The sequence below is a fragment of the Petromyzon marinus genome, chromosome 51 (genome assembly GCF_048934315.1).
Source record: "Petromyzon marinus isolate PM22_M1 ecotype Great Lakes invasive population chromosome 51, UKy_Petmar_22M1.pri1.0, whole genome shotgun sequence".
NCBI lineage: Eukaryota > Metazoa > Chordata > Hyperoartia > Petromyzontiformes > Petromyzontidae > Petromyzon > Petromyzon marinus.
The window spans coordinates 10,759,286-10,770,131 of NC_133717.1; the positions used below are offsets into that span (position 1 = coordinate 10,759,286).

The 10,846-nt window shown below is 53.3% G+C and overlaps 1 protein-coding gene across 3 annotated transcripts in view; it reads left to right on the top strand.

Moving 5' to 3' along the window:
* MDN1 (midasin AAA ATPase 1) overlaps positions 1-10,787 on the top strand; it is an 83,736-nt gene extending 72,949 nt beyond the window's left edge. For 2 of the 3 annotated variants that reach the window (XM_032973608.2, XM_032973609.2), the window contains exons 90-102: positions 91-510; positions 1,021-1,122; positions 1,569-1,779; positions 2,371-2,574; positions 3,500-3,660; positions 4,553-4,630; positions 5,105-5,220; positions 5,835-6,009; positions 6,834-6,907; positions 7,461-7,575; positions 8,412-8,484; positions 9,111-9,253; positions 9,847-10,787. In XM_032973608.2, the coding sequence (XP_032829499.2) occupies positions 91-510; positions 1,021-1,122; positions 1,569-1,779; positions 2,371-2,574; positions 3,500-3,660; positions 4,553-4,630; positions 5,105-5,220; positions 5,835-6,009; positions 6,834-6,907; positions 7,461-7,575; positions 8,412-8,484; positions 9,111-9,253; positions 9,847-10,032 (2,058 nt within the window). In that variant the 3' untranslated portion in view covers positions 10,033-10,787. The remainder of the gene's footprint in view (positions 1-90; positions 511-1,020; positions 1,123-1,568; positions 1,780-2,370; positions 2,575-3,499; positions 3,661-4,552; positions 4,631-5,104; positions 5,221-5,834; positions 6,010-6,833; positions 6,908-7,460; positions 7,576-8,411; positions 8,485-9,110; positions 9,254-9,846) is intronic. The other variant, XM_076074979.1, reaches the window with a different exon arrangement.
* The last annotated feature ends 59 nt before the right edge of the window (positions 10,788-10,846 follow it).

Consider the following 10,846-nt stretch of genomic DNA (forward strand, 5'->3'; position numbering starts at 1 on the left):
GCGAGTTGATGGTCCCATGGTTTGGTAAACGGTGAGCCTTCTGCGCTTGCGTTCACCCTTGTTCATGTTACGATCGTCTTATTCTCGTAGCAGGCGGAGGAGGAGGAGGAGGAGGAAAAAGAGCAGGGAGCTGAAGACTCCGAGAAAGAGGCCATGGAGAATGAAGCGAATAGCGACGAGGTGAAAGAGGAGGACGAAGAAGGGGAGGGCGGCGAAGAACGTGGAGAAGGAGCCGAGGCCTCCGGCGAGACCGAGGAAGGAGACGCCGACGAAGACAAAAAGCAGGGAGAGGAGGCGGACAAAGAGGATGAACGCAGAGAGGAGACGACGGCCGGCACAAGCGACCGCGGGATGGAGCCCAAGGGGGAAGAGGAGGGCGAGGAGGACGAGGAAGCGGCGGAGGAGCGCGCGGAGCGAGCGACGGACGGCGAAGCGGCCGACGGGAGCCTGCAGAGCGAGCTGGCGCTGGAGCGTGCGGGCAGCACGGCCCAGGAGGAGCAGGGCAAGGAGGTGGGTGCCCGCCCGGGTCACGGACGCCCCCTACGATCGTCTCACGGGGAGAAGGGAAACGACAGTTGTAGCGATGCGTGTCACAAGCGTGTCACAAGCGTGTCACAAGCGTGTCACAAGCGTCTCACAAGCGTGTCACAAGCGTCTCACAAGCGTGTCACAAGCGTGTCACCCCCAACCCGCCGGTGACTGCACCAGCTCCCAACAGCATGGCGCAGCGTTTAACTTCATCTTAACATTTCATTTATTGTCCTACAGGATAGGTGATAATAAACAGTATGTTTCTATATATATTAAACTAATGCAAGCTACCTCCCCCTGTCCGACAATGACAAATGCGTAAACATTATCTGGTTCGCATAGGCGGACCTGGGTTACATCGAAGATCGAAGGTCGCGGGGTCTGCCGTTGATGTTACGTCTCCTCGGGATTCATTAAACTAAAATGCTTTGTTCGGGTGTCTCTGTGAAGAGACGCTAACTCCCTTGCCCTGCCTTGTGCCACGAGCAGGAGTACGGCACGGGCGCCGCCGAGAGCTGCGAGGCCGAGGGGCACGAGTCCGACAGGGTGGCGCCGCTCGCCTCCCGCCGGGACACGCGCGACAACACGCAGGTGCAGATTTATTTTTCTCCCGAGTCGTCTCGGGACTTGCCTCTCGTCCACGGGAGCGCTTCAATCGCATCTTGCAGCACCGTCGTCTTCCGCACGTGCCCTGTAGCATCCGACATGGTGCCATTACCGTGCACTGCACATCGTCTGGATATGACAGGCACCGCATTGCGCGCGTCAAGATGCGCTTCTGCGGTCGTCTGGAATGCCCTTCCTTCCGTTATTCGGAAGCCACTAGAGCTATGCTCTTTGACATCCAGATTGAAAACTCACTTCTCTAGAACTGCTTTTTTGTGTTTAGTTTTGTGGCCCTTCCCTCGCACCTCCGATTAGCACGGCTGTGCTCTGTATGCCGTTGCATTCAGTGACACCGTAAATCCAAATGTATAGTTTCTATTGCACATTGCACTTGTTGTTCACGCTGCGCGCCGTCCCCTCTTCCGTCTCAGAGCTACAAGCGCAAGCCGGGCGAGACGAACGAGCGGAGGACCCTGGGCGACCGCGAGCACGACAGCCGAGCCAACAAGAGGCTGAAGACGGTGGACGCGGAGGAGCGCACGGAGCGGCAGGGAGACGCTGAGGAGAAGGCGCGGGACGAAGACGCAGAGCTGTACCAGCACATGCCAGAGCCGAGCGGGCAGCACGACCGCGTCACGTTCGGTGAGGCCGCAGCGTGGCCTCCTCGTTAAGACGCCGCCGCCGCCGCCTCTCGCGCAACTCGCCGCTCCCTCCGCGGAGCCCGTGGTTATAAAATGCTAACCACAGTGAACGACATCAAGGGCAGTAATAGATGCTCATTAATTGGCTGTATGTATGTTGGACGTCTTTTTCACCGTACGTATCCAACCGTGCTATTTGGAGGTGTGGGGGAAGCATGCAAAAATAAACACGAAAAGCAGTTAGGAAGAAATTACTTTTCAATCTATATTTATAACAGTGCATATCCCCAGTGGCTTCGCAATATCGGAAGGAAGAGCATTCCAGATGGCTACAGAAGCGCATCTGAAAGCGCGCGATGCAGTGGACCATCTTTCTTCGATGGTTAGCCAAAAGTATGCTGCGAGGATGACCGGAGTTTGTGCGCCTTAATGTAAAAGAGAACCGCAGAGCTTGGCTCCAGCTCATCACGTGGCTGCCTTCCTGCTCGGCGCGTTACGCAAGTTGAAATTGTCATCACATTGAATAACGCCATAGATGATTGCATTCTCACCGCGCAAACACCCCATGTTGTGCCCTCCGTCTCCTCGCAAGATGCCGCCACGCTGGAGCAGCAGGAGCTGTCCCGGGCGGTCACGGACGGCGCCGAGCAGCAGGAGGACGAGGGCACGGACAATGCCGCCACGGACGAGGTTCCACCACCGGACGAGGCGGACGATGCTGTGGACGAGGAACTGCGCGCCGTGGAGGCCAAGGAGATGACGGCGCAGGACAAGCCGGCGTCGTGCAGCGTGCCAGGTGACTGTGGGCACTGCCGCTGAGTGACGCCTAAAAACACTGTCCCCACGTTCCGTATATGAGGCAGACCTCCGTAATGTTTTTTACTGGACTGGTGCTATGTGAAATACAGGTAGTTCCCCGACTTACGATGGAGATGCGTTACGACGACCCCATCGTAAGTCGAAAATATCATAAGTCGAAAATGGCCTTAGCCTACCCAGGAGTCTTAAAGAACGGTGATGATTTAGCAAAACAGAGCAATTTACAGTACCGTACCGTACTGTATAAACTACATACTGTATGTATTTATTAATTACAATACTGTATTGCACAGTAGAATTTAAAGTAAAAAAAAACAAGGTAAATTCTTAGCCTACCTATAAGAACTGCAATTTAATAGAAAGTTTTTTTTCAGGAAACAATCCTATATGCTATAAAAACTTTTAACATGCATTGAACGTATGTATCGTATCGTGGTAACCTTAAAATGAAATCGCTAAAGCTATGTATCATACATGCATTGAACGTATTGTAACGTATCATATTCTACTGTACCCACCAAGATTCTGTCCGTCGTCTGCATACTTGAACGATGATGTTCAGGTTGTTGATGGCTACATTAACTTAGTTGTCGGAAGAGGAGGGTGGCGATGATAAGTACAGTAATCGTATCTCATACGCTGCTGCGTTTGCCTGCCGCGCGAAATTAAAAATATTTTACAATTTTGTCATATCGCTAATTGCCATCGTACGATCGAAATATCGTAAGTCGGGGACCGCCGTAAGTCGAGGACTACCTGTATGTCGTCAAAATGTCTCTCTCTTTCAACGCAGCTTGCGTCCTCCTCCACCCGTGCGTGTCCCCATTCTGAGTGGAGGATGCTTCTTCCAGGAGGGTTAATTCATTCCCTTTATTTATATTTCATCTTCTTTCAACCCCCAGGGAAAGAGTCCGCGGAGCCCAGCTCGGAGCTGGAGGGGGCCGATAAGGAGGACGGTGACGTGGAAATGACGGAGATCGAGCCGGGGAGCGGGCCCACCGAGCGGAGCCGGGAGTCCACCTTCCACACCTCGCTCACAGCCCTCGCCGAGACCGACCCACAGGTGCCGCCGGCACCGGCGTCGCGGGTTTGGGCCGTGCGGTGGATTCGGCGAGCGAAATGCCCACCCGGACTGTGCGACCGCCTCTGATGTTCTCCGGCTCGTGTGCGGGTCTGTTACGGTTGTTGTTGTGCTCGAGAGTGGCGCATCTGCCAAGCGTTCGTAACGCTCGTGAGATTCCTAATGAATGAACGAACAAACATCCAAAGTTACGCATCGGTCTGGTCGTCAATCCACTGATGGATGAGGGCCTCCTCATGCCGTGCGGTTCGTGAGAGTTATTGGGTCATGCTTTGCCACACTTTGTTAGCGTTGGCTGGTGAAGGTGGGGATCACAGATGGGAGCTTAGCTGCGTCCATTACACAGATGGCTTTATCTTCGCTGCCTTCTACTGCAAACTGTGTAGCGTGGGCCCCCCTGAGCCAGCTAAGGCAACCTGTTTCCGCGTGGTGTTCATGCATCAAAGCACTGTCCGGGTTCAAACCGGCTTAACTTCTGAATTTTGACGAGATAGCCGGGTGCATTCTGGGTAGTTTAATCAGAGGCAAAGCCAACAGTGTGCGGGGGTCACTTAAACCAGCGAACCTCGTCGGTCTGATTTTTCTTGTTTACAATTCTCCACTCTATTCAAGATACAAATTAAATTGTGACACTACGCACACTCCCCGATGATTGATAAAGACGTACGTACACGCACGCCGACGAGAGACCTCACTCTTTCTCTATGTGATTCGGCGTTCTCTCTGTCACATGGGGTGTGTTTACCAATCATTGGGAGGCAACATGCTGCCACGTGACTGACGATGTTCAGTTCAGACCCTCTGTTGCAGTGCCTGTGGCAGAGCGTCTGAAAATAACAACAAACCCTTGCTTCCGCGCCCGTGTCACCGTCAGAGTGTGGAGGTCATTCGCCAGCAGCTGGAGCAGCAGCTGGAGGTGTGGAGACACCCCACGGACGAGCGACTGGAGGAGGTGAGTCGCTTCCCAATACAACGACAACGAGAACACCTATTTATAACGATGAGCCCATAACGGAGAAAACGTCTCGGAGCGCAAGGTTACACGGGAGGAAAGTGGTCGGGGAATGGCGGCGATCGAGCAAGGGAAGGAGACGAGAGAAGCAAATCAGTGGCTTCAAAAGGAACGTTTTTTTAGGAGAGACTTGAATACAGGAAGAAGAGGGGTCCAGGCAGTGTAGCCTGAGGAGAAAGTTCCGGAGGGCGGGGGCGGGGGGGGAGGTTATTGTGAAGATTCTTTCTCCTCGTATTCCTCGGAAGTCTCCCATCCCAAGTGCTTCGCAGGCTCAGCTGTGCTCGGCGTGTGAGATCCGACAGGATTGGAGGCATCGCTTTTTCTCGTGTTTACCGTGCTCGCACGCACACGCAGCAGCGGAGTATTTCGTGAAGCCCGGTGTGCGCGTGCGTCCCCCTCGTGATGTGCACGTAGGCGCGAGTGGCGTCCGAGGCCTGGCAGAGGTACATCCACCTGACGAGCCCGCTGGCTCAGCAGCTGTGCGAGCACCTACGCCTCATCCTGGAGCCCACGCAGGCGGCCAAACTCCGGTGAGATCCCCCTTGCGCGTGCCTGCACGGGATGTAACGATCATCGTCGTCGTCGTCGTCATCGTCGTCGGCCATTTGTCAATCCACCGCTGGATGGAAGGCCCTCTCCCAAGCCGCCGCACACCTCCCACAATCCTGCGATACAACGATCATCGATTCAACCGGGCTTGAGCCGAATCTTGCACTCACGGTCTTCCTTAGTCCTCTGTTAGTCCTCTGTCCAATGGGAGGTGTTTGTCACACAGCGGGTAACGCGAGTGGATGGATGACAAGTCACATGATGCACAACAAATTGCACGAAATGCGTTATTAGCCAAGGATTAAAAAAAAAAAGTTTTGTTCTCCCACAAAGGCCTCGTCAATGACGTAGCTCACCGAGTGTGCATGCAGTGCAACTGCACGGGGGCCCACGGACCAAGGATGGGGGGGGGGGGGGCTGGGGGGGATTTGTACAGGGGGTGGTCCCCCCAATTCCTTCCTTGAGCCTGGGCCCATGCCGACTCGCGCTGCACCGCCAATCTGGCTGAAGCGCCAGCGGCCCTGCAGGTCGTCAGCTTGACCATTCGTCGATGTACCCACGAATCCCCCCACCCCACCCCACCCGCTTCCCCCAGGGGAGACTTCCGCACCGGCAAGCGGTTAAACATGCGCAAGGTGATCCCCTACGTGGCGAGCGGCTTCCGCAAGGACAAGATCTGGCTGCGGCGCACACAGCCCAGCAAGCGGCGCTACCAGGTGTGCGTGGCGGTGGATGACTCGTCCAGCATGCTCGACAACCACTCCAAGCAGGTGCGGGGGGGGGGGCGGTGTATGGGGGGGGGGGCGGTGTGGGGGGGTGCGTGGTTTGGACAGTGCGGTGCCGCTTCCGGTGCAGAAGCGATGGGGGGAAAGGTTATTTGACCAGGGCGCCACAGTGGCGAGATGTTAACTGCCTCGCCCGATATGCAGAAGGTTCGACCCCGACCCCTGTATATTTGGAGTTTTTGCATGTTTTCCCTGTGGTCGCGTGGATTTTCATGTGGTTCCTCCGGTTTTCCCCTCCACATTTCAATACATACATTTAAAGTATTTGGCGGCTATAAAATTTCCACGTGACAAGCCGCTTCGTTGTCGATATAATTTGTGATAGCCGGGTCGCTTATGAAAAGCTGCTATATATAGCTCAGTGGGCATTAACTGGTAAAATAAAATACTTCACCATGCTGATTAGTGAGGGTTTCGTTTTAATGGTTAAACTTCAATGAAATCAAACGTGACCGGACTGAGTCTGATGGGGCATAAGGTCACTCATGAGTTGGAATATTATTGACCTTGTCCAAAGGACAGGCTGGTACTGACTTGTAGTAGTTCGATGCTGTTGGAGTTGCCATCTGACGCACCAAAAAAATGAGAGATAAACTTAAAATTAATTTATTTTACCAGATGAAGCCCAGTGACCTTATGTAGCTCTTTTTCAGAAGCTCAACGAAGTGGCCTACCATGTGGAAATGTATAGCAGCCAAATGCTCTCAGCGTGTGACGTTGATTCTAAATGTGGCGGGGAAAACCGGAGGACCCGGAGAAAAATGCACGCGACCGCTGTTCTTACCACGCGGTTTTCCCTTGTTCCTCAGCTCGCCTTTGAGTCTCTGGCCGTGATTGGCAATGCGCTGAGCCTGCTGGAAGTCGGGCAGATAGCGGTTTGCAGGTGAGAGCGCGCCCACCCACCACGCTCGTGCGTCTTTAACGCATGCAGACACAATGACCGTTCTCCGTGGTGCCCGAAGACTATTGGGGCAAGTGCTGTTAGCAGGGTTCCTATTAAGGCCGACACAGTCACTCCCACCCAGATGCCTTTGTTTCCCTCCTCTGTCTTGTTGTTTATACACCACGCTCATTTAAGGTTCAGCTAACTGAGGGGAGGCCAAAGACGCGTTCTGAAACAACACTTGCATACTATTGTTAAGCTGAGAATTGAACCCAAGTCTTTGGATTCACGGCACAGCGTGTGACTGACTGTGCCCCACCACGCACACAAAGCAGGCATACACACCCATGCATCCACACGCACACATGTGCATACACAAAGCAAAGACAGAGGTCCCCCGTATAGCCTTAGCAGACTTTTGGGGCCGTTCGTGAGCACCTATAAAGGCCGGCACGGCGCACGAGAGGGGGTGGGTGGCCCTCAACACATGCAAACGCTGTTGGGCAAACACCGACACACTCGGCGCTTGCCCCCTCCCCCTGCCGCCCCTCAGCTTCGGGGAGACGATGCGCCTGCTGCACCCCTTCCACGAGCCGTTCACGGAGCAGGGCGGCGCCGCGGTGTTGCGCAGCTGCACCTTCCAGCAGAAAAAGACTCACATCGCCCAGGTGACGAACGTGCCCCGGTTCCACGGCTCCAGAATCTCCATTCGTGCCGCCGTGGTCATCTGGAACCAGCCCCACCCACCCGACCGCCTCCTCACCAACTCAACCCGGCCACCCAGTCAATCCGTCCAGCCACCCAACCACCATGCTTCAAAGGATCGTCGCATTTTTGGCGTTGCAATAAAACTCAAGATTTCTCATTCTTTTTGTACGTTTTGTATCTTGCCCTTGGTAAAAGTCCCAGCTGTATCTCCCACTCTTTGTCTCTCCCCTCCACGGATGTGTATGTGATGGAGCCCAATGGCAGAGTGGCCTTTTGAAAGATTTCCAATAAAGGTTTATTATGACATTGAGAGACAATCCAGATCACATTTGTAAACATGTTTTACGCTGACAAATTCCCGTCGCCTTTCATATCGCTAATTAACTTCCAAGGACAACCGCGTGCTAGAATGTGTTGCAGAATCCATGCGTCGCACAATAGCTGAGCGTTTGCTAACGCCTGATGATGCTCTGTGTTATTCTCGAGCGAAATGTTACGTCGAAAAAAATCTAAATATTTTGCTTGCTTTCCGGCGCTCCGCTCTGCTAAAATAAACAACAAATCAATATTTGCGTCTTTGCCCATGTGACAACTTTATTTGATTAGTGCTGTGGAGGGTGGCGGAAAACATAGTTGACAATTGGCATTGTACCTACGCAATCTAAACCCCCCCCCCCCCAAAAAAATTACGAATGAGAACCCATGCATCTCGTTGCGTGGGTGCTGCCGGTGGTTCACCGTTACGATGCCGCCGTGTTCACCTGCGTTCACCTGTGCGTGTTTCGTTTGCTTTCAGTTTCTGGAGGAGGTGACGAGGATGTTTCTCTCTGCGCGGCAAAACCAGCAAAGTGGAATTAAAGGAGCCCTGGGTGAGTCTGACCGATCTGAGACAAACACCACAACTATATACGTGCAGTTTTGCCAAGATCTTGCAAAAAATTAACCACAATACCTTACTGATCTCGTCAAGGAGCATCAACCAATCACCCCGAACTCCGGTCAAACTCTCAGCAGCGGCTTTTGTCTTGCCATCGAACAAAGAAAGCCACTGCATCGCAGGCTTTCAGATGCGCTTCTGCGACCGTCTGGAATGCTCTTCCGATATTAGGAAGCCACTGGAGCTATGCAGTTTTAAATCTAGATTTGAAAACTCATCTCTTTAGAAATGCTTTCTGTGTTTAGTTTGTTGTCCTTCCCCCGCACCTCCGATTTGCACGATTGGCTATGTACAGTGCAAAAGAAGTTCAACATACATACGACGAATAATATCTGGAAGGTGATATTGCAGAACTAGTTCTGAGATCCTTCAATTGACTCATCCATAATGCCCAAAGCATATTGCTCTAATTTCACGAGGCTCACGCACATCGTCTCACGTGTCTCCCCTGGCTGCGCTGCCCTCAATCTGGGATCGCCCCGTTGCGCCGGCTGTGACCTGGCCGGCACCTGGCTGGCAACCCGCTCACCCATCGCCCCCTGCGCCTCGTCCTCACAGAGACGTCGCAGCTGCTCCTGGTCGTGTCGGACGGCCGGGGGCTCTTCCTCGAGGGGAAGCAGCGCGTGCAGGCGGCGATTCGCGCCGCCCGGGACGCCGGCGTCTTCCTCATTTTCGTCGCCCTCGACAACCCGGACAGCAAGGTGAGCGAGTGGCGCGCGAGCCCCACCCCGTCTGTCCGTGCACGCCTCGAACCACTGCACGCCTCCGCAACTGCATTAATTGGCCAAGAACGGACAGTTATTCTGTATTTAGTGGGATGTTTCTAAATTTGTTGTGTGTGTCTGTACATACGAGGGTTACCACAATGTTTTGCCGCGTAAATTCCATGAATTACTCTTGGCAGTTGTAATTCCCATAGCACCAACCGCTACTGGCAGATAAGAGTCCCAACCAAATCTCAAAACTCACGAGGCGAAGAGGTAGGCTGGACATTGCGATTACCTCTCACACTCCTTGCATCTCACTCGTAGACACGCCACACATCCACCTCACCCATCCCGATTCCTCAGAAGCAGTCACTCTTGCTCGCATAAATTCCTGCCTCCGTACACATCCCAGTTGCCCTCCGCCAGCGTCTTGCAATCCACCGTGGTCTTGTGAAACGTAAAGATTTTACCGTTGGCATTCGCAAACTCGGCAGATTCTGCTGACCGCCCTTGCTCTCTCTTGACCCCCTTACGACCCCTCATCTTTACGTACCCCCCACCCCCGTCCCACGCTCCCCGGCCACCAGGACTCGCTGCTCGACATTAAAGTGCCGATCTTCGGGGGTCCCGGGACGCTGCCCGAGATCCGCTCTTACATGGACGAGTTCCCGTTCCCGTTCTACGTCGTCCTGCGCGACGTCAACGCCCTCCCCGAGACGCTGAGCGACGCCCTCCGCCAGTGGTTCGAGCTCGTGACGGCGTCCGATCACTGAGATCGTCGACGCGGCGCGTGGGCAAAGAGGGGAGTCACGGGGTGAAGGTTTGGCGATGTAGAGCGGGTGGGGAGGACAGGCGGTGGGGGGGGGGGAGACTTGGCGAGGGAGAAGAGATGGTTGCTGGAGAGGGGAAGAGGCCTTTGGGGTGAGAAAAGGGGATTGGGCAAGAAAGCTGAAATAAAAATGGGGGAAAAAAATCATGCACACGCATGGATTTAGTCATTCTTCCCAACATGCATTTTTCTTTGGAAGTATTTGATTAGCAGTACTGAAGCCGGACAGGTGGTTGTCAGGGTAAAATGTGTTGGCATATTTTTTGGCCTGATTTGTGCCTCCCATGTCTTGGGCAACGTTTTGGTGAATGTTCCTGGTTTTTCAGTAGGTTAAGTCCCTGATAGCGACACAACTCTATATTACAGCTTGGTTCATATTGGATCATCTTCGAGATCATTATTTTATTTCCCCTTTATGGACAGGTAGATGGAGCTAATGTGGAAAATGCTTTTAACCTTAGTTGGAAAGCATTAAAAACTAAGTTAGGAAATGTAAGGTGAGGGGAAAAGTTTGCGAAGATGAATCTGCAGCATAAAGTTAACGTAACGTTTGAAACCTTGTGGTAACTTACATATGCAACGTGGGTTTAGCATTGTTACTGCATTACTGTACAATGTGTTTACCTCAAATAAGTGTTCACCATTGTCACGTGTCCCCAGCCCTTTTAATAATGATAATAAAAGACGAATTCTGCATTACACTGTGCCCTCCTGTGCTTACTCAGGGTCATATTCTTATTCACGGCTCAGCGTCTAAC